This window comes from Parasteatoda tepidariorum, chromosome 12 (assembly GCF_982258835.1).
Source record: "Parasteatoda tepidariorum strain Cologne lab strain chromosome 12, Ptep-v5.0, whole genome shotgun sequence".
In the NCBI taxonomy this organism is placed as follows: Eukaryota; Metazoa; Arthropoda; class Arachnida; order Araneae; family Theridiidae; genus Parasteatoda; species Parasteatoda tepidariorum.
In genome coordinates, this window is record NC_141766.1 from 11,207,577 (window position 1) to 11,231,928 (window position 24,352).

Here is a 24,352-nt window from a genome sequence, read left to right on the forward strand (position 1 = left end):
AATAGCATGAAAAGAAATAAAATAAACACATAAAAAATAGATGATTCAAATCTAGCAAATGATATTTTCGTCGAATCTAATCATTTAACGAATTTTGTTTAATGAATTTTAGATTAAAAAAAAAATAGGAGGAGGTAAAACTTCAACTTTGAATTTTCAAAAAGATACATCTCCTCAAAAATCTTTTACGGATAGTTTTTTTAAACAAGATTCACTGTAAAAAAATATGATTCTCACATTTCATTTAAATTACTTAGTTTTGACAAAAACGATTACTGGAAATGCCCCAAGCGAATATTTCGATATATTGAAACTAAGACAAACTTGACTTCTTTCGCTTGTTTAAGGATGCGAAATTTGTCTAAAGTAAAGAAATATTTCTTCTTAAAAGTATCAAATTATAACTTATTTTCTTTGTTTTTAGAGATTCAGTTTCATTATATTATTTTGCAGAGATTATGTATAGGATACTAAAAACTAATATTATGAGTATTTTTTTCTGTAATTTCTTAATTGCATTGCTGTCACAACATTTTATCTTAAACATTACGCAACATATTTAAATAGCATGAAAAGAAATAAAATAAACACATAAAAAATGGACGATTTAAATCTAACAAATGATATTTTTGTCGAATCTCATCTTTTAACGAATTTTGTTTAATGAATTTTAGATAAAAAAAAAAATAGGAGGTAAAACTTCAACTTTGAAATTTCAAAAAGATACATCTCCTCAAAAATCTTTTACGGACAGTTTTTTTAAACAAAATTCACTGTAAAAAAATATGATTCTCTCATTTCATTTGAATTACTTAGTTTTGTCAAAAACGATTACTAGTTCCTAGAGAATATTTCAATATATTGAAACTAAGACAAACATAACTTCTTTCGCTTGTTTAAGGATGCGAAATTTGTCTTAAGTAAAGAAATATTTCTTTTCCTCCTAAAAACATCAGATTACCAATTATTTTCTTAATTTTTTGAGATTCAATTTATCATATTACTGTGCATGTACTATGTATAGGATACTAACAACTAATATTGTTAGATTTTTTTATACTGGAATTCCGCGCTTACATTGCTGTCACAACATTTTATCTTGAGCATTACACAACATAATATTTAAACAGCATGCGAAAAGAAATAAAATAACCACTTAGAAAGTAGCTGATTTATATCGAACAAATGATAGTTTTGTCGAATATAAAAGTATTAGCATTAGGTTTTATGAAACCTATCAATAGCACAAATAAAAATGCAATTGATTAGGATATTTACACGACATAAACGCAAAAATACATGATAAATTTTAAACAATACTAACCATTATTTTCTATAAATCTTGGAAGAAGTGTAAATTTTGTAATTGTACTCGATTATCACAACATAAGCAAACAGGCTTGAAACAACAGAATGCCCTGAGATGAGACTCGCGAGTAGGAAACAGTTTTATCAAATATTTCAGTTTTCGCATTTCGTCAAAAATTGCGTGACATGTTACGTCAAAATTTAAGTGAATAGGAGTTTTTCTTTGCTCTAATCGTGACGAAATGGTTGTGAAAAATAGCCAAAAAGCGCTTACCGTTTTTTAGATTGTAGGCAAGTGTCGTTATTAATGCTTTCTAAACATTTTACCTCTTGTGATTTTTGACTTGATTAATAATATACAGTAGGGAACCGATTATCCGGAACGTTCGGGACCATTGCTATTCCGGATAACTGATTTTTCCGGTTTTCTGAATCGCTACAAAAAGCCGTTTTTTTTTATTGTTAAAACCAACTAAAAAAAATTTTTTTTTGGAAATAATCTTAAAGAGAAGAAAAAACTATGAAGTAATACACTAATGATTATTTCCAAAATGATGGTAAGGTAAACATCTTCCAAAAAAGAAAGAAAAATCCTATGAAGAAAAAAACATTTTTTTTAAAAAAATGGCGGGAAAATTTATCGAATTTCGTTCCGGTTTTTTGGTTTTCCAGATAACGGGTTCTGTACTGTACTAAATAATTTTAGATTAGGACTGAATTATATAAAATTAACATCAAATCCAATTACCGTGGAATATGTTTAGGTTCCCTGAATTCGAAACTACACCTAATGAAAATTTCCTTAAATATCATTGTAAGACAAACAAGCGCTTGTATGTATTGAAGGAACATTTTTGACGTGAATCAATAGACCTATAGCAGAATTTGAAATCACTTACACAATGAGGTACATTTTGTGAGTGATTATTTTGAACCATATAGAGTTATTCATAAATTTTTTGAACGCAATCCAAGTCTTCCTCTGTTCTAGATTAATACAGCTCTGAATAATTTTAATGCATATGCAGGGTGTTCGGTAAATACCATCCTTGACACATATTTTTAAAGTTTATGGTCACAAATTAAAGTGAGAAAGAATACTGTTTTTGAATTCTGATCAATTATCATTGAAGACACTAAGAGTAAAGGAGACATTAAATTAATCGAAATTCATTTTCTTGGTGGATAAAACTGCCATTTTTTTAAAAAAAAAAGTAAATATGTAAACTAAATAATCAGCATAAGAAAACGCAATTTTAATAAAATCTGAAAAATTTGGAATAAAACATTTATGATTTTTGTTATACACCCCTTTGGGAATCAATGATGAAGGAAACAGAAATTAATTTATTATGAAATTTTAACTGTTTAGAAATAAATTTTATTTAAAACTTATCTTTTTTTTATCATTTATGAAATATTACTTAAGTGTACTGATAATACTCGACATAATGCATGGTAATGAGCTAAGTCTGATAAATTTCTGATAAATTCTACATTTACCCATCTTTTATAACAAGTACTTTTTTATGCACTTTATTATTAACGATTCACTCGTAAACCCACATAGTTTTACCATCGCATTTCCGTTAGATACTGCCACGGGTTTTGACTGTCTTGATTTTTTAATACTGCATTGTTTCGTATGAGAAATTTCAAATTATGCATTTGAAGAATCACTTTTTTACGCACCAATTGTAACTCATCTTATCATGCTTAAACGTTGTTGACCGATGCCGAATTAATTTGTAATTCATCATTGGTCAACAACATTTAAGCATAAAATCAATAGTCAGAATGTTTTACTTTACTTCCATATTCAATTACAAAATAAGCAGTGATATGACTTTGTTTCAGTGTAAAATTGCCAGTCAACAAAGTGTTAAGTGTAGATACTTATGAGTAGTTTGTAAAGATTGATTTTTTTTATCTTTAATTTTCTTATGAAGAATAAAACATGGTTAATCTTTTTAAATAACAAAACGATATTTAAAGATATGGAAGTCTTTTTCTATATGTCCATTTTGAGTAATTAAATGATCTTTAATCTTCTCGCTGAGATTAAAAATTTAAATAAAATGAATGAGGGAAGAATTACGCTAAACAATTTTAAAAATAGCCTTTTCCAAAATTCTCTTTGGCTTTTACATTATTTTTACCCTTTAGCCATTCATTGCTTTCAGCTTTACTGTGTGATAGTTCTTGGATATTATTGCTATCAGCTAGAATATATTACTGAAAGGAAACTTAAATTTATGGATAAACAACTGAATAGTGAAGTTTATTTTAGACAATATTGTGGGCAATAAAAGATTAATAAATAGTTTCAATATGATTCATAACACAAGGAAAAATTTAATTAAAACATATTTATATAAATTCTTTGACTGTAATCAATAAATGTACCGACAAGAACTAGTTTTCTTATGATAATTATAGTGGCATTTCTTTTCAGCTGTTAGTAATATGAATGGGGGAAAAAGAATGCAAAGGGTTATTTGTGTACAAAATATTGAAAAACTGTTGCCTGTGATTTAATTTGTTTAGTAGATCACTATAACTTGACATATAGATTGAATTTCTGATCATATTTTAATGTTTTTTCCATAACACTTTCATTTTTTTATTACTACAGCTATTACATTTTAAAATATTTATCAACAGAAAATAGATATCCAAAGTAAAATGATGTATTAGACAATTTTTAAGCCAATTTCTAAATTAATGTAATCAGAGCCCTATATCAAATGCCTTAACCTAGAAAGTTAAGGCTGAGCAAAGAAAGTTAAATTTAAAATAAATATTGTAGAAATATTATCATCCATTACTTATCACTATCATAATACCTTCATGTTATTCAAAGTTGTCACTTCCATGACAGTTGAGAAAGTTACTCTCTTCACATAAAGAAACTTCCAATAGTACTAAATTTTCTGTTTCCTCAAAATCTGAATTAATTTTTCAATACTTTAAATTACAGGGGTGATTGTGAGCCCAAGTCAAAATTCTGGAAAATTTCTTAAAAAAAGAAAAAAAAATTTTTATTTGAAAAATTAGAAAAAATTTAAACAAGGTTCTTTCCTTTTTCTTAATATTTCTTAGTTTACTTAAAATATACTTAAAATTTTACGCAAACCTATACCATTTACTCATACCTGTGATGACCTGTAGAAGTAATTAAAATTTACAAATATGTCTTTCTTTCTTGAGTTTATGATTATAACAACTATTTACTGATAAAAAATTAATATTAATCATGATCATGAATATAAGTTTATAAAGTATCTCTCTGGCTATCCCCTACAAACAAATAAAAATAAACTGTGTTTTTTAAGTTCCACCTTTGAAAATTTGATTTCCGGAAATTTCTGTGATCAATGATTTTTTGAAACGTCTGGACCTTCGATCTCCGGAAACTTCCGGATCACTGTTAGCAAAAAATCCGTATTTTTTCGGGAGCACAATCAGCCCTGAAATTATTCAATACTCTATATTATTTATCAATACTCTAAATGTTCATGGTTTCTCGAAATAGTTTCATTAAATTTTATTTGTATGTGAAATAATAACTAAATTACAGTTTATTCAACATATTTATTAACTTAAGTTAAAATATACATTATACGTCAACAAATAAATGCGCTATTTATTATGACCTGAATTCTGATGTTCAAAAATATTATAAAGAAAATTCTCAGAAAAACACAATACATGTCTGTTTCATAACTTACAACTTTAGATCAAAACCACATAATCTCAATGTGATAAACAATCCAACTAAACTATAACAAACAAAAACTTAATTATAAAGAAAAATAACAAAACATTTAAGTAGCATTAGAAAGTAAAACAATCTAAAGTAATTTAAAAAAAAAAAAAACGACCAAGTAGCTTTAACCAAAATCGCTGCAGTTAGTAACCCTAAAATATATTGTTATAAAAAAAATAATTATCTTAAACACGATTCTCATATGCAATTTAATTAAAAATTATTTTAAAACAAAGCAACACATTTTTATAGAAAATAGAGTTAACAATGCATTAAATTGATTGACTGTGCATTGATATCGATTGATTAATACTCAATTATCAGATTATGCACTGATATTGGTTGATAATTATCACATTTATTGATTACGCTAGTGTAGCTGTCAACTTTTAGAATTCTTGCTTGTCAACTTTCAGAGTTTGCATTATAATTCTTATGATAACCCTCACCACTGCAAATATTGTAGCGGGATTAAAATTTATGCTTTTTAAAAAAAAATTAAGAACAGGATTAAATATATTTATTTTTTACACATTTCTTGAGTACATCATTAAAACAAAAACTTATAGTGAAATAAGTGTTATTACTTTGCAAATAATTGTTTTACAAAATAAACTTATAGTCAACATTTATTATATAATACAAGTTATTTAAAAAAAAAATATAGTAATTCAGTAAACACAGCAGATGGTGACATTAAAAATAGACATAAAAGATTTAGCCATAAAACCTTTAAGTCAAAAACAATTTAAAATGAAAGAAGATAGTTCTTTATAGTAAGCCATCCATATTTAAAACAAAATGTAAAAATATATTTCTCAACTAATAGAGTCAATTAAAATTTTCATTGGATATTTATCCTTGTCTAATTATAATTTAAATTAGAGTAAGTTTTTAAAATTTAAAATTTCTCAGCTGGTTCACAATAAGCTAATATTCAGTGTGTTGTTTTTCCATTGAGAGTTCTGATACTGAATTCAGAATTAGAATAATATTCATCATACTTATTTGAATTATAGACAATTTAAAAAACAAATCCCGTTAAAACATTGAAAATGAAAAGTTATTTGCCATTACTAAATAGGTAATAGTGTTCAATAATTAGTTAATAATGTTCTAATAGTCAAATTGGTCACAATAAGGTCAAACAACTATACGACTAGAATTATTCTTTCCTTTAAAAATGTGTCATAACAGCTGCCCACATTGTAGCAATATTAAACAGGATTTTGATAAAATTCTTAATGCACTAATATGAAAATGTAAGTTGATTGAATAAACAGCATTTTTATATCAGAACGCTAAAATCTATGCTAAATCATTGAGCTTCAAAACTTCAGGAGGTGTAAATAACAAGAATTTCCTAATTAGCCTAAATATCATTGCTTAAGAAGATGAAGTAAGATACCTACAAATAGAAAAGAAAAGCATAAGTATTCAAAATTACAATTAAATCAAAAGAACAATCAATAATATATTTCCATCATTTTCTATAAATGCTTCTATAAATTTTTGTATGGAAATTGAAAGGTCTTCGAAAAAAACTGCAGAGAGAATATACAAAAATCTGATTTAACAAAGTTAAATGAAGAAAGAGATCTTAGAGGTTTTATAAGGTCTAAAGTTTTTGTAGTTCCTATAAAGTGACATGAAAAGGAAAAAATAACAACCTTAATAAGATAATATGGTCATCTTGTTTGTATTTCTACACAATAAGTTAAATCAGTATTTTACAATTATTTGTTAGTCACATTAGTTTGTAATCTCACCAAATTACACAAGGGCAATCCAATTTTTTCCACATACAGTAGAGTGCTGATTATCCGAACGGCTCGGGACCGAACGTCGTTCGGATAATGAAAATTTCGGATAATTGGAAGGTTGTTTAAAATCTGGTTTAAATGATCATTATTTATGCACTAACTTGCCTTCACACTTTTTCCAGGTTTAGGACTGGCAGTACTATCTAAAATAGCTCTGTTTAAAAAAAAAATTTCAAATATTTTTTATTTATTTCTTTTAAAACTTTTTTCTTCATTTTGAATTTTTTTAATCATATTTCAGCTTTTTTAAAAAAAATTTTTGTCAATTACTGATTCAACCACATTTTTCTTTATTTTCCATTACAAAAGAAATCTAGCAAAGACTTTTGTTTCAAAGAAGATGCTCTTTTTGAATAGCCATATCCCTTATTCTTTTTAAATAAATCAACTGAACTGGATCAACATCATTTTGGCGTTCTAGTCAATTCATTGCAATATCTAATGAATTGTAAGCTTTTATATGAGAAGGTCCACTATCTTGAACTTGATCACCTACGTCTTCCTCTTTGTCTGTGGAGTTCCTATTTTTATTCAAAATTTTAGCAACTATTTCATCATCATTTGAAATACCGGGACGTCTTCAGTGTCTCGACACCAGTCTTCTATTTCTTCTGCTGCATAACCTGGCATCTTTTCATCCAAATGATCTACTTTTTCAGAAATTTAGAAAAATTGTTAATAAGTTAAAAAGTATTCCAAACTTTAAAAAAAAAATTAAAAATTCGGACACAGTTCGGATAATTGGACGTTCAGATAATAAGGGTTCGGATAATCGGCGCTCTACTGTACTTTTTTCAAAAAACTATTTTGCTGAAGGCAGAAAAAATACAAGAACAAATTTAAAAAATGAATAGAGAAAAAAAAACTTACTCATGCTTTACAAGTCTACAACCTTGAGTTATTTGAGCTGCTTCATTTGTAAAATGGCAAGCAAATAACAGCATATTTCTAGGTTGTACTTTCCAAGCAAATCTCATAAAAAGGAGTGAATATATACACAATGCTAAATAAAAATAATAGAAAAAATTAAAATAAAGATAGATTTACATGATATTTTGTAACGTAAAATGAAAATATAAGTCACCTAAAGTCATCTTGCCACTAATTATACTTGGATCCTTTTTAATATCTGCTATAGCAGCAAGCGGTATTCCCCAATTAGCAACTAATAAATGAGAAAAAATTTACAGATAAGATCAATAATATGAAAAGAGCTTTATACAGATTTAAAAATTATATTACATCTAGCAAAAAACATCATTTATTGCCAAAATCTGCCAATGTTTAGAAGTAGTGTGCAGAATTATATATATCAAAATACGTAGAGAGAAAAGAAGCGAAAGAAGCAAGTATCACTAATTAGCAATAGCTTCATATCATCAATCATCATCCACTAAGCAAGTAAGTAAATATTGATTTTTTTTAAAACCTGATATTAGGCAGAATGAATGAATTGCTAAATCTTTTTCCAGCCAATCTTACTTTTCAAGAATTTCAATTTTTTAATAATCTTTAAAAAAATAGACACATACAAACAATTCCTTTTTTTAAATTAGAGTTCTTAACATTGTGGAACACATACGCCTACACCCATAAATAGTCGAAATAAAATAACCAGACAGATGCCAACCAGGAAGTTTAATGTCGCCACAGTATTTATAGGGAAATGCTTTCAAAATTTTTGCCAGCACTTAAGTAACATCATAACATGCTTATTACATACCTGCCAACTTTTAATCCCTTCCATTATCATTTTTCCCAGTGGTATTAAAATGGAATTAAAACTTCAATTTTAAGCAAACAAATACATTGTATTTGAGAAAACTTAAGTAAACAACCATGATAGTAACGCATATTAATAGATGCGCTAAATTTTTGTAAGAATAGTGGTGATCAAAATCATTTAAAAATTAAGTTTATAAAAGAAAAAATAGTATATATTTACTACCACTTTAAATATGAAAATAAAATCTTCCAGAAAATCCGGAAGAGTTGGCAGGTATGTTATTAGGTCTTTTATATAAGCCACTCAAAGTAGACTTTTGGTTTGAACTAATTACCAAGAAGCTGAAAATGAATTTATTTCTCTTTCCTCTCAATAGAGTGTGTTTGAGAGTTGTGTTTGTGGTTTCTGAGGAGAGCTCAATGTGTGATAGCCAGTTAAAAAAAAAAAAAATGAAATTTTGGGCACTTCAGTTTTTACCTAATTAGATCTAAACGGTGTAATGTACAGTACCCTTCCAAATTATAAGGGACACTTAAAATTTCTAAAAAATTGTCATTTTTCAAAGTGTCATAACTTTTTCAAAAATGAATCAATTTTCATAAAAATTTCAGGAAATCATGTTCAAGTCTTCTACTTTCACCTAAAAATTATTAATTTAATTTATCTCAATTTTTTGCTAAAATTTGCACATTTGAACAAAGCAATTTTTTTTTAAAAAAAAATTTCAAGTCTGACAAGTTGCTACGTTGTAACAAAATTTTTTGCATAAAAATTATTATTTACACATTAAACTACAAGTCATTAACTTTAAAACGCGCTGAAGTAAATGACTTGACGATTTTTTTTTGACCGAGATATGAGATTTTGAAAATTTTTTGTCATTTATAGTGAAAAGTGAGTTGCGGCAGTATTTTTGGTGAAAGAAACCTGGAATAGCCCAGATATTACTGCAAAAGCAAGAGCTTGTATTGAAAGTATGCCGCGAAGAATAAACGCAGTTATACAAGGAAAAGGACATGTTGCAAAATATGATTTTTTTTATCAAATTTGTTTTTGTAAAAAAGTTTTTGAATTTTATAATAAAGTTAAATTTCTTGAGTCGTTTTTTAAAATTTTATTACAAATTTACAAATAATGTTCTTGTTTGTAATAATGTTTTAAATAAAAAACCTAATTAATCCAAATAAGAAAGTTGCAAAAAAATAATACTAAATAATTTTCGAATTCACAATAATTTCGTTTTCACTATAAATGACAAAAAATTTTCAAAATCTCATATCTCAGTCACAAAATAATCGTAAAGTCATTTACTTTTGCGTGTTTTAAAGTTAATGACTTGTACTTTAATGTGTAAATAATAATTTTTATGCAAAAAATTTTTTTACAAAGTAGCAACGTGTCAGACTTGAAATTTCTTTTTAAAAAGAAATTGCTTTGTTCAAATGTGCAAATTTTTGCAAAAAATTGAGATAAATTAAATTAATAATTTTTAGGTGAAAGTAGAAGAACATGATTTCCTGAAATTTTTATGAAAATTGATTAATTTTTGAAAAAGTTATGACACTTTGAAAAATGACAATTTTTTAGAAATTTTAAGTGTCCCTAATAATTTGGAAGGGTACTGTACTTAAATTTGTGAATGTATTAAAATTAATGAGCATTAAATTCTGCATTAATGGTATCCTTAAGCATTAAATTTAATTAAAAGGTTTGGTGAAAATTAATAGTCCAAAAGAGGCTTCAGGAAAATGTCACTACAAATGAAAAATTTAAGATACGAAAGATTTAGAATCTCAAATTCTGCTTTCAGAGAGCATCTAATTTTAAAATTTTGCTCATTTCTATGCATAGATAGCACAAAAAAAAAGACATAGCATTCTTTTTCTGTAATCAGGGATGAGAGTAGTCAGAAAGTAAAAAAGAGGAAATCCAAAAAAAAAAAAATTATATATATATATATATATATAAACAAAAAAAGTGCGATTTTTAAACTTGTAAACCATGTGAATATAAATCCCGATATGAGACTTTTAAATCACGTAAATATGAAACTACATCGAATTTAAAAAATGCGAAAATACAAATCATGATTTTTGAATTTTTTGATCACGATGCATAATTTTTAAATCTCGCGATATTACAATCACAAAAACGAATAACGATATTGGATTTTAAGCTCGCGTGAATACGAATTGCTACATAGGGCTTTAAAAGCTCGTAAATACAAATCGCGATATTGATTTTTTAAATCTCATAAGTAAGAATCGCAATGTACAATATTTAAATCGCCTGAATAAGAATCGCAACGTTCAACTTTTAAATCAGGTAAATACGAAAATCGAGATTTGATAATAAAATTGCGATTTCAAAAATGCATAAATACAAAACACGATATTGGATTTTTAAATGTTGTAAATAAGAATCATAACATACGATATTTAAATAGCGTAAATAAGAATCGCAATGTTCAACTTTTAAATCAGATAAATACGAAAATCGATGATTGATATTAAAATCGCGTGAATAAAAATCGAGATATTTGCAGAGTCTGGACTTGTGATTTCTAAAAGGCTTGTTTGCATTGTTTTTGTTTAGACATAATAAATAAAAATTTACAAGATTAATTGAATGAGCAAATAAATATTTTCACCACAAATCCACCTCTATTTTTTTTTTCACGCCAGAATACAATAAGCAGCGACGTCTGAGTTACGAAAATACGAGCTATCCAGCCGACGGATAAAAAATACGGAAAATCTTATTTTCTGTGCATGAAATCGGAGAAAATAGCTAAAATAAGTAAAAATGCGGAAGAATTAGCAGCTAGGGTGTAGATTGAATTTTCCGTTTATCTTCGAAAATCGTAAATAAATATAATTATTTTACTTCAATGACTGAATTTTAATAAAAAAAACGGGATATTTATTTTAAAAAAACAAAACTTTTAGAGAATCGGAGTTTTTGATAAAAAGGCTGAAATTCGAGAGACAAAAAAAAATCTCATCCCTGTATAAAGGTCAACCAGTTTTATCCCAAGGAAATGATTTTTAGAGAAACTTCAGAGGGAGGAAAAGGGATTTCAATAATTTTCCTCCGCGGAAAATTAAATTCCTCATAAAACATTTTAACTTGTGCAAAAAAAATTTCAGCGGAAATTAGCGGGAAAAATGGAAAAATCTGAAAAAAAGCGGAAATCAGCGGTAGAATCTCTTCCCTGTGTAATTTGTCTGGAAACTATTATTATAACGTAATTTAATAGTTCAATGTAGTGCAGCTGAGGATGTCAGGGCTAGAGGTAGGGAGAAGAATAGAGCCTCCATGCTTTAAGTAGTTAATCATAAATTGTGCTCTATGCAAATACTTAAAATTTTAAATTAATACTTATTAAAAGAGTTTCCGTATATCAACCATTTTCTTCTCTTTATTATTGCATGTAATTTGCTGTAAAAACTAAGGATATTCAGAGATATTTAGTCATAAAACAATGAAAAAAAATACAGTTGAAGTTAGAGAAAACCTTCAAATATCTTAGAATATTCATGAGTTAAGGCCTTCCCACATCTGTTTTTCTTTCTAATCAATTACCTAGAATATGATAATGAGGTTTAACCTGTTTTACAGTCTAATCAAGAGTAAAAAAATGCATATTATGGTGAATAACTTTAAAGAAATATATCACTTTCCGGCATAACTACCACTATGATTATTAAACATCAATTCACTAGTATATGGATGGTCCACATTAAACAGTTGACTTGCTGCTTGTGACCGTGCCGTCCTCCTCCTCACACTGTTACTTCTCAATCTAATTACACACACTCGACTGCCAATAGCAACACAGGAGAGACTACGCACACAACCATAAACTTAATACAGCTTACACCACAAATGCTCAAATTGTGGTGAACTTAACACAGATCTCCTGGCTTTTCGCAAATCAGTCAACTAGTGGTAATCGACCATCGAATTATATCTCTGATAAAATTCTGGTAGGGATGTATCCTCCACTAAGATTATTAAACATCAATTCACTAATATATAAGACATGCTAACTTGATTCAATCTTGAGATACCTTTTAATAGATGAAAATTATCATTGTGGAAACTACTTTCCCCACAACTTAAGCTGAATCTCTTTAGAGAAAACTTTCATAAGAGAATAATAAGATTTTGTTTCAATATGGTATTTATCTGACCGCCCGTAAGAAGGGGCTTATTAAGTCATACTTAACAATTTAATTTGAATAAAAATGGAAAGGATAATTATTAAAAACATGTCCATGAACCTTAACTTAAGTACAAGTGATTTCATCCACTTTAATTGTTATAGTTGTTCTTAATATAACTGCTTGTTACAGTGAGAGTTTATTTTATAAAGATTCAAAAATCATGAATTAGCAAATATGAAATCATTTATAATTGTAATAACAAAATAAATTCTTACCAGGTCCCCAGAAGTGCTGTAAAATAAAAAATAATAAAAATTATGCACAAGAAAAAATTTAAAATAATTTATCTTCTTTTGAAATAAATAATTAATTAAGATAATAAAGATCAGGACTACACAACCATTTTTATACAGCAGGCCACAAAAACTAGAAAATAACGAGTTGAAAGCCAACATTAATAAAAAGCTTTAATTATAAAATTGAAGGGAGTTTTAGACCCTATTCTGAACTAAAACAAATTCATTGAGATTTCTTTTTTTGATTTTATTTATTTACTCAGGTGCAAATAATAAAGTTAAATAAAAATATTTAATGTAAATAAAGCTAGACAGATATAGTTACAGAATTATAAAGCAGTAAATAACAACATCGGTTGCTTAACAATGAATAATAAGATTATAACAACAAATTTATAGGTATTAAGAAAGAAAAAAAGTCATTATCCCCATAAGTTAACTTTCATAACTACTCAGAAAAAAAAATATGGCACTGATACAGTATCAGAATGTTATAGTTCTGATTGTAATTCATTACAATCTGAGGAATATACTCTGAGGAAGGTTAAACTTATTCAGTACCTTACTGTTACAGAACATGACTGAAAAGATGTTTTTAACACTTCTTCTCTCGCTCATATTTTTATTAATATCTAAGATAATTCAGGAGCCAGACCAAAAGTCTTTGTGGGTCACTTCCGGTCTGCAATCCATAGGTTGTGTATCCCTGCGAAAGTATAATAATATATATATATACTTACAGTACTATGATGAGGAAATCAGAAGAGGAAATCAACATGGCAGCATATAAAAAAATATATATTAATTAGTGAGATCTATTAAATTAATAACACATTATTTGATATTTTTAAAACACGAAGAAAACATAAAAACATGAAGTAACAACACCGTATTCGAAAGTTTCATGAAAAAAATATCTAGCTATTATTTCTTTAAAAAATATCTCAGTTTCTTCTAGCTTTCTATATCAGTAAAGCCGTAAAGAAAAATCATACAATAAATCATTTCAATTTTAAAATATCCATTTAACACTTAATTTTATATAATAAAGGGTCTGTCTAAGTATTTATGAAAGGTACCTATTTTGTGAAAATTAAAAATTACATTAAAAAATCAACACAAAAATATGGTAAAGTACGAAGATATTTTCAAAAATTGTCATTACAAATAAAAAGTGACTGGTAAATATTTATATATTTTTTCCCATATATTCAAAAATAATTTTGCTATTGTAAAATTTTGGGCTTAAAATTGTATCTTAATATAAAAATCCATAAAAGTCATTGTCCATTGCTAAATTTCAACTTGAATTTAAATTTTTAAAAAAAAAAGCATGCATTTAACAGTACTTACACTTAAAATTATTTTCATTATGAGAGCATTTCTCACGGGGTCATAAAGAAAAAAGTTTCACAAAGAAAAAAAATTTTTATAAAAAAATAAAGGTCTGTTAGAATAAAGTTAGAACAATGTTCGAATGTTCAGAATAATGCTGGAATTTCAATTCCCTATAAAATTTATAGAGGGAGCGCCTTGTTGTTTAATTTTAAAAATAAAAAACTCGGGGAAACAAAATCTCGCTATACATTGTAAGCAACAGGTTAGGCTTACTATACAGCACTAACTGACCAAGCACATGTTACTCGTATATGCGAAATTAACCCGGTATTTATCATTTCTTAGGGGGATACAAAAACAACATTTTAAGAGGGAGGGAGGAAAAACTTAGAAATTACTTTTTCAAAAGCATTTTGTTTTTAAAGTTGATTTTTGTGAAGGTGCCGCTAACGATAGTAAATTTGTTCTGGACAGACCCTTGATAGTGAGAATTTTCCTTTTGACTTAAAGTTATTCAATTTTGAATAGGATTTGTAGGTAACTTGTTAGTATTTGTAGATAAACCATGTAAAATTCTTTTGAACTAACAGCTGTTTAGAAAATGCAGAAGCTATGTCGAATTAAGACAAGATTTTAATTAATATAAAATGCAAAGCGAAATAAAGTAAATGTTTAAAAGCTCTATTTTGATTCACAAATAATGCCATTTAAATAACTTAAAACAAATCACAATAAAAATACAAAAAAAAAATAAAACAGACTGAAACCCACTTTCAATTAAAATTTTCATAAGTAAAGAATAACTATTTATCTGTTTAAAGTTTTAAGAAACAACATTTATCAGTTTCAAAAAAATGTAGGTCAACATGCTCAAAATTTTACAACCTAGGAGCAGCTTTACGTGGTCAAAAAACTTCGAATTCGTTTAAAATTACTAAATAATAATTCACAAATTCACTTAATTACAAGATACACAAATAGTAATTTTCCTTCTAATCAGGATCCCAAATATTAAGAATTTTTTCCAAGCGAATATAAATTTTTACAGGTACATTACTTTAATATAAATTGCCGAATATATTATTATTCAGTAATAACAAACGATTTCAAAATTAAACAACTGCTTAGTTAGGACATGCAAGTTCCACAACATAAACAACTCGATCTAAATCCTCAAAGCCAATTTATCTTAATTTCTTACCTGGATAGATAAGTCCGGAATTCTTTGCTTTTCAGATGATTAATCATAGATGAAAACAACTTTGAAGCCATTGTTACGCGGAAATAAAAAAAAAGTAATTAACTGTATAACTTAGTCCCTACCCAATAACAACAACCTAGACACAAACTTGAAAATTTTATTTACTTCCAGGAATAAGATTACGACTGCTTATTTTTGTAAACCTCAATACACTATAAATGATACTAATAGAATAAAGCTCGTTGTTGGGAGCGGCACCACAAGCACACGAAAAGGGTGGGTCTTTGCATGATAGACTTCTTAAAATTTCTTTATGACTTTTTCCACTACAGGATTTTCTTAAAATTGAAAGCATTCAAAAGAATAGGCGTAAAAATTTTAGAAAATTCTCACATTTGATTAGATTGACATTGTAGGAACCGGTTTCCTTGCATGCCTAAAATTTGGGTATGTGAATGAGAACCCGATTAGTAAAATATAATTATCCATATCAAACTCACGAATAAGATTCTCCCTTGGACTTAAAAATTCGCATATGCGATTTTTTGTCGCACTTAATGAAAGGGCATCGAATAAGCGGTAAAGTAGTAAGCAGGGAGGATAGAACGTAAAAGTAGTAGTAACAGTAGTAAAAAGATTTAGTGAGATAATCTTGCATCGGAGTTAGGTGAATTGCATGCAGTGAGAGCAGTCTCTTACGCGAAGTTTTGAAACATTTCTAGATCACAACGCTCAAATATGCCATCTGGGGAGAAGACCATTCCATGTACTGATCCTTCCCCCTTCTTTCTCTTCCTCTTCTCAGTTTTATGGGTGGCTGACCGGGTAAAGCTTAGCACAGGTGGCGCTACGGATTAAAATTCGTTGTGTAAAAAGTTCTGGGATACTATTTTCGATTAATTTTTAGACCTAAGCTTGAAAAAGGGCGGCATCAAATATTATTATTGGCGATCGCAACGCTCCAATGCGCCACCTGCAACCCATTTCGATCGCCAATGCTTGTAGAGTTTACAATTGGCGATCGAAATGGGTTGCAGGTGGCGTAGAGCAGTACTCTTTTCCTATGACAACACTTCACATGCTTTCCCCATTAGCGTGTGGAAAGTCATTGAGCAAGGAAGTATGTTAGTTTCTCTCTTGATTTTCACATAGATTAAAATCTTTTAACTTGAAAAACTGTATGGAACTGAAAACTACATTAAACATAGTTCTAAATAAAAGTATCATAGAAATTTAAAAAAATATTTTTATTAAATAAAAAGGAAAAATATTAAGAAAAGGGAAATTATCGTAGTACATTCCTATACAACTGAAAAGAGGAGGAGAGGGAAGGGAGAAGAGCTAAAGGCATGAAACCGGTCTCTCCCCAGATGGCGTATTCGAGTGTTGCGATCGCGAATATAGCACGCTGTTTCAATCTGAATTTCAACGAAACAAACATATGAATTTGGCAGATTCCGCAAGCATGCTATGCGCTGCAAGATGAAATCCAAGAAATAACCAACGGTGATATTTTATACAATTATAGCCAAATAAAGGATATCACTCAAACCATAGAAAACCTTACACCTTATTTATGTTGTGATATTAATTTTCTTGCATTTGTTTTAAGCTCACAGCCAATGAGAATTTATAAATTACAGGAAACTCTTATGAATGGTAAAAGTACGTGTAAATTTAAATATAAATCCCATTGATAAAACTTATGGATATTAATCCTGTCCACGCATCGCCTTGTAAGCATAGCATAAGCGGAGGGATACGCCGGAAGTTCTTCCTGTTGAAGAAAGCTTGTTATTGTTTACATTCAGTCAACCATCCATAGTTTATTTTAAATATGTTAGGTGTTACACCCTCTCCTGGCTATCGCTCAGTAATTTAACTGCTTACGCAGTTTTTTTGCACCTGTTGAGTCCGCTATTAAACAGACTGTACGATAGAATGGTAAAAACGAAACAAGATACTAGAATAAAAGTTTCAGAAAACGCAATTTCACAACAATCATTTAAAAATTTATAAGAAAAGAAAATAAGACTTCTTCGAACGAAACAGATTAACGAGGTTGCAAATATCATACTTTTAATAGTTTATTTTTAACTACATTATGCTACACAAAAAATATTTAGCTTGGACACAATATAAGTTAAAAACTAATGTTCTCTTTTTCATATTATCTTATGAGCCGTGGTCGCCCAGTGGCTCGAGAATTGGACTGCGAATCTCGATTCCGCTAAGACCCACCGAGTACGTGCTATATTGCGTGTTCATAAAATCTGTGGAATTTAAAGTCCTGTGGTTGGTTGTTGCACATTACCATGGGTACAGGGATATGCAGAAAGTTTCCTTCCTCTTCAGATCTATGTCTAAACTGAAAAACTATCCTCATATAATTGTGATGGCATGTCTCTGGATCATCCTTAGGGATGTTTCCCCGACCGTCGCCAATAGCGAAATGGGCAACTCTAGCGCGGAGTAAATAAAGTACCTCATAATAGAGGCTACAGTCAAGCTTAGGCCCACAGTTAATCCTCAGAGACCGTGTTCTTTTCAGTGATAATCACTTCTCCAGCAGATCAAATCACAGAAGGCCAGCAATTAATTTCACCGAAACTATTATTTTTGCTAACAATCGCTTCGTCCACAACTCATTTTGCCGACACAGTCGTTTTACTGATAACTCATTTCACTAAGACAATTTTTTAATCGACAAGTAATTTCGCTGACTAGATCAATTCAATTTTGATTAATATTTTCTGCCAAATTTATTGTTTAATTTCATAAATTATTTTCTCTGAGAAACTTTTCAATTTTTTTACATGTTTAACGCGTAGAATTTTGCAGCAGTCAAAAATATGCTATTAAATAACTTAATTTACTTACACAAAATTTGTTTTTTGCTGTGATCTGGGGAAATAATAATTAATTGTTAACATGTAGAGATTTCCCAATATAGAAATGAAGTATAAGTCAACTTCAATTTTGAGTTAAATCTTTGATCTATACGCGATCGCAACGCTCATGTACGCCATCTGGGGAGAAGACCGATTCCATGTCTTGACCCTCCCCTTTTCCCTCTCCTCCTGTTCTCAGTTGTATATGAATATACTACGATGTTTTCCGCTTTCTTAATATTTTTCGTATTTAATTCGCCAGAAATATTTTTAAAAATTTCTGTGACGCTTTCTTTTGGAGCTATGTTCAATATAGTGTTCAGTTCCATATAATTTCCTAACTTAAAAAAGCTTTTAATCTATTTAAAAATCAAGAAAGAAATTGGCGTTCTTTCTTCTCCTATGACTCTCCACGAGCTAAGGGTGAAAGAATGTGAAATGCTGGCATAGGTAGAGAATTCTGCTCTACGCCACCTGTAGCTCATTTCGATAGCCAATAAGATATTTTTTTTAAAAAATAAATTCAATAATGTTTATTTTAAGTTTTGTTAAGGAAAGTTTGCAAGTCTTTCTTATTATAAATAAATATATACATTTAAGTTGAAAATAATTGTTCCAACTGCTTAAGATTGATGAGTTTCAAATTACCATACCTGATCTTCTGACTACGGTTCTACGCATTATTTATTGTTTCATTTTTTAAAGTTTGTAATATAAAATTCCGCAATTGCAATTACACTTTCGCGAACCCCTCTAAACACCTCATTAACCTCCAGGGGATCGCAAACCTACCGTCAGAAGACAATGATTCAAAGTATGATATGCAATGCTACTCAGCATCAAGATGTTCATGCTGATATTGGTTTGTACACAGGTTGTAGCACAATGAAGATATTTATATAAATTCTAATTACGAGTATAGCATAATTATGAACCGGTTTGGGTAAATAATTAGGCAATTTTAATTTTAAAATGTCTTTTTTATTTCAAATAAAATTCATATAAAAATATGGAAATCTAAGGCCAAGTTATGATTGCCAATATAGTAAATACATTTAAAATAAGTCATATTCAATGGTTTATAATGGATGGGTGATCGTGTAAAGCTAAGGGTAGTGGCGCTAGTGGTAAAATTGCTCTTTCAAGACATCCGGGTTACTGCTTCCGATATATTTTTACGCCGCAGATTGAAAAAACGCGCCATCATATTATTGCATCATATTTTTTGCAGTATTTCACATAAACCGAGTTCTTTCTTTCAGCCTTTAAACTTCAGCATTATCATATTAATATTATAATCATTAGAGTATTTTCTAATTAGGCTATCTCAAAAAGATATTTTTGGCGACATTTATTCAAATGTAGCCAAATAAGGGATAAAATACAAAACATGGCAAACCTTAAGAATTATTCACAATGTGATATTAACTTTCCAAAATTCTTTTGGCCTTACGACCTCTGAGAATCAATACATTTCTGAAAGCTCTTATCAATGGTACAATTATGTTTAGATTTGAACCCAAATTACAATAACAAAACTGCATAGAATATTAGGTTTGTTCACACATCGCCTCGTAGTCATAACATAAGCGGAGGGATACACCGGAAATTTTCTAAATTTCTTCCGGTTTAAGGACGCTTGTTTTTGTTTACATTAGACCACCCATCCATAGTAATAGATTATAAATAGTTTTAGTCCCAGTACTAAGTAAAGGGGAAATTAATGCCCTTAATATTTGCCCTTCAATATTGCTGCTATTCTTGTAGTTACAATTCATATTTGTTATAACACAAAAAAAAAAAAACAAATATTAGCGCATAATTTTTTTTTGCGGTGTAGTCTTAACTGTCATCAAATGTTTCCCACATGGAAATGTGGTTGTAAAGGAAAATTTTAATTGAGTAACACAAAAATAAAATAATGAAATTATAAACATATTTAGGACTATAAAAATTATACATAGGATAGTAGCCAGGAGTGATTCACACGCATCAGTCCTAAAATAATTATTTGTCAGAAAAATTCTTAAAAATAATTTTTATGGATGAATGGATGATTGACTGAATGTAAACAATAACAAGCTTCCTAAGACCGGAAAAAACTTTCGATGTATTCCTCCGCTCATGTTATGCTTACGAGGCGATGTGTAAACAGGCTTAATATTTTAGCAATTTTTATTATTGTAATTTTTGATCAAATTTACGTGTAATTTTACCATTCATAAGAGTTTCTTGTAGTTTACAAATTCTAACTGGTTATGAGCCTAAAACAAATTTAAGAAAATTAATATCAAAACATAAATAAAGTGTGATGCTTACCCTGTTTTGAGTGTTATCCCCTATTTGGCTACATTTGGGAAAAATATCACCGTTTTATATTTTTCGGGCTGCATCATAGCATGCTTGCGAAGTTTTCCGAATCCATTTGTAGTTGTTTCGTTGAAATTTAAATTGAAAGAATGCTTTAAATTGTAAACACTATTACTTTAATAATATTGGTTGGCTCGCATTTTCAAGTTTAGGCGCAAAAATTAATCGGAAGTAGTAACCGGAACTCTTACGACTAATTTTAACCCCTGGTGCCATCTGTGCTTAGCTTTAGATGGTCAACCGTCCATAATGTGCAATTCTAAAAATTAAAATCAATCGAGGATTGTGTTTCACGTTATTGTGCTCTAAAAAAGCACTGATGAGCAGGGCCTGATTATCACCCAGGCCCAATAGGCTTTGCCCTAGGACCCACAATTTCTGAGGGGCCTCAAAAATTAGTAAAAAGTCTAATGCAAGATGGGCTAGTATTGGGTTAAGTACTAAATAAAAAATAATTACAGCTTACAATTGGCGATCGAAATGGGCTGCAGGTGGCGTAGAGCAGAACTCTTTTCCTATGGCAACACTTCACATGCTTTCCCCATTAGCGTGTGGAAAGTCATAGAGGAAGGAAGTACGTTAGTTTCTCTCTTGATTTTCATATAGATTGAAATCTTTTAACTTGAAAAACTATATGGAACTGAAAACTACAATAAACATAGTTCTAAAGAAAAGTATTATGGAAATTTAAAAAAATATTCTTATTAAATAAAAAGGAAAAATATTAAGAAAAGGGAAAATATCGTAGTACATTCCTATACAACTGAAAAGAGGAGGAGAGGGAAGGGAGAAGGGCTAAAAGCATGAAACCGGTCTCTCCCCAGATGGCGTATTCGAGTGTTGCGATCGCGAATAAAAAATAATTCAGCTAATTAGTGACTTTTGGCAAAAATCACTGATTTTAATTGTTTGTGTCACCAAACTATTTTTATTTTGACATAAAATCGTTTTGTTGCTTTATATTTTGCTTTAATTTATAGATACATAAACTTTTTCTGAGAAAAATAATATTCAGTTGTCTGCTTTCAAAATGTCTTAGAAATAGTCTCTTGAATCATGCAGTTCAATAGATTCTTTTTAATTGCTAGGACTACTCATCAGTAATTTAATTTCAAAATATTTTGTAAGGGGCCCGGAAAATGTGGTGGGCCTTGGGTCTCAATTTGTCTTGATCGGTCCCTGCTGATGAGGATAGAAATGGTTGTATGTGGGCGTACCCTAATGATTTTATGAAACGAATTTTGTTTTCTCTTTGGATCTAATATTTGAGGAGAGAAAATTTTTAAAAAAAATTATAATTTTTTGCTAAGTAGGAATATTTCAAAATACTCAAGTTTAGATACTATAAGTACATAAAATAAATAAAACTGACCAATAGGTTTATAACAAAGGGATGCTAATATATCCGCACCACAAAATAAAAAAATTATTATAAAAAATAAACGTAGAGAAGGTTCTGTGGTTGGAAATGGGAATGTGAATCTTCTCTTCTCGAAATAAATTTTTTTTTTTCAAAGCAATAAGAAATAAAAAATTTATTTTATAGCTTGTTTCTTATTTTAATCATTTTTAAGATTCAATATCATCTGGTGACCCTCTTGAAAAAATCTTATAATTTTGCTTCGTAACCAAGCATGCAACGTAAGTGATCTTTATCATTAACAGCTTCAAAACTATTTAGTGCTATTTAACGGTGAAGACTAGATGGCCATTTCACCCTTCGTTCCCGTTCAGTTTTTTTTAAGAAGCTTATATGATATTTATTCGTTTAAGTTTTTTTTCTTCCTTTTTTTACTTAATTTTTTATTATTTTAAGTGTGAAATATCAGTTCCAAAAAGATAATCAGCGTTTACCGAAATTCATGGGCATAAGTTAATCTGATTTTAATAAAGTAATTTATTTTCTCTATTTTTAATTTTTCTTTTGACAGTCATAAATATGTTTTCTTTTATTTTTTTCTTTTATTTTTTTTTTAAAGAAAATAATCTTTTTTGAGAACTAAAATTTTAAAAGCCTTAAAACCACTGAAAGCAAAAACTTATTTATTCCTTTTCTTATCCAAATAAAAAATTCCTTGCACTTTTGATAATAATTATTATAAAAATAATTTTAGCTTTTCAAATTAGACTGCGCAAATAATTATCTGTTCCAATGATAAAATTTAATTAAATAAAGTTTAATTAAATAAATCAATAAAATTGAAATAAGGCATATAAAATTAAAATAATTAAATATTCGTCTCCTTATATATACATACATATTTTGTTTAAATTGAAAATTGTTTAAAGTAAAATTTATAAACAGTGTTTTTTAATTAATTTATTTTATTTTCAGATCGGATTTCATTTAGTATTAATTATTTTGAACTGAAATTTAATTATTTAATTTTACTTTCATTAATTGGTTACTCATTCTTATGGTTCAGATTTCAACACACCAGTTAAAACATGCATATGCTTTGCATGATAGTGATTAGTTATGATCAAACACGCATCTCATAATTTTATGTAGTTTTTGTAAAACAGTACAATTATATTATTATTCGAATATCAACGCCAGATGGCAGCACCAATAATTAAACAGCCTATGCTGTCTTTCTGTTTTCGTCTAGTTCTAACTAAGCTTTTATTTCAATCGATTGATTTATTTATTGTTGATTGTATTTATTTTAAAGATGAATTCTTAAAATGTGAGCATTGGCATGAACACTCATTTTCAATAGGGTGGGCCATTCTAACAATTATGATTTTTAATTACTTTAAAATATGACACTAAATTAAAATCTTATTTTTACAGGGTGTTTCGCAATAGCTACCCTTAATATTAATTTTTCTAACCTTCTCATCCAAGTCATTAGAACTTAGAAATGGTAACTTAAACTAATGCTAAGCAAGTGTGCTTATAAATAAAATCTAAAGAAAACGTACTTTAGCGAGCTCAATTATTTTAAGGTTTGAATTGTCAAAAAAGAAAAAAATAATAATAATTTACTAGATGAGCCCAATAGCAATTAATTATTTGAAACACTCTTGGATTTCTAGAAAAAATTAATTTGCTTTGCATTCGATAATGATTAATTAGATTTTCATATCATTTTTGACTCTTAAATATTCACTGAGAACTGATATTTGTCGCTTCTAAACGCCTAGTTTTATGTAAAAATTTTAAAAAAGTGTAACAAGCGATGATTTTAAACAGTTTTTATAACTTAAAACAAATAACACTTTCTTTTTTTTTTAAAAAAAAAAAAAGAAAGTGCAGTTTCGTTACGATGCAACTTTACGAATCGATTTTTTTTTAACTTGAAAATTTTGAATAATCCTAATGTTAGATTTTATATTTTTTCTGCATATCCAATATTTCAAATATTATTCTAATGAATAAAAAAATAAAGTCATTATCATAAAAATGATTTTTCACTCAGTCACGAAAAAAAAGAATGATTATCATTTTAAAATAT

At 28.5% G+C, this 24,352-nt stretch overlaps 1 protein-coding gene across 1 annotated transcript; it reads right to left on the reverse strand.

The window, feature by feature from the left end:
• Window positions 1-4,887: 4,887 nt before the first annotated feature.
• Mpc1 (mitochondrial pyruvate carrier) lies at window positions 4,888-13,755 on the reverse strand. The gene is made up of 5 exons (XM_043040923.3): window positions 13,653-13,755; window positions 13,071-13,086; window positions 7,985-8,065; window positions 7,771-7,903; window positions 4,888-6,485 (listed from the first exon to the last, which is right to left on the reverse strand). Exons 1-5 carry the CDS (start codon window positions 13,707-13,709, stop codon window positions 6,464-6,466), a joined length of 309 nt encoding a protein of 102 aa, XP_042896857.1. The 5' UTR covers window positions 13,710-13,755; the 3' UTR covers window positions 4,888-6,463.
• Between the last annotated feature and the right edge of the window lie 10,597 nt (window positions 13,756-24,352).

Bases quoted from the DNA above. Each gene is read 5' to 3' on its own strand.
- Mpc1 (XM_043040923.3), bottom strand. From the start codon at position 13,709: ATGAGCGAGAGAAGAAGTGTTAAAAACATCTTTTCAGTCATGTTCTGT. The intron at 7,904-7,984 runs GTGACTTATATT...ATTTTTATTTAG, and splicing joins TAGTGGCAAGATGACTTTAG to CATTGTGTATATATTCACTC. The intron at 6,486-7,770 runs GTAAGTTTTTTT...TTCTATTTGTAG, and splicing joins TGTAGACTTGTAAAGCATGA to GTATCTTACTTCATCTTCTT.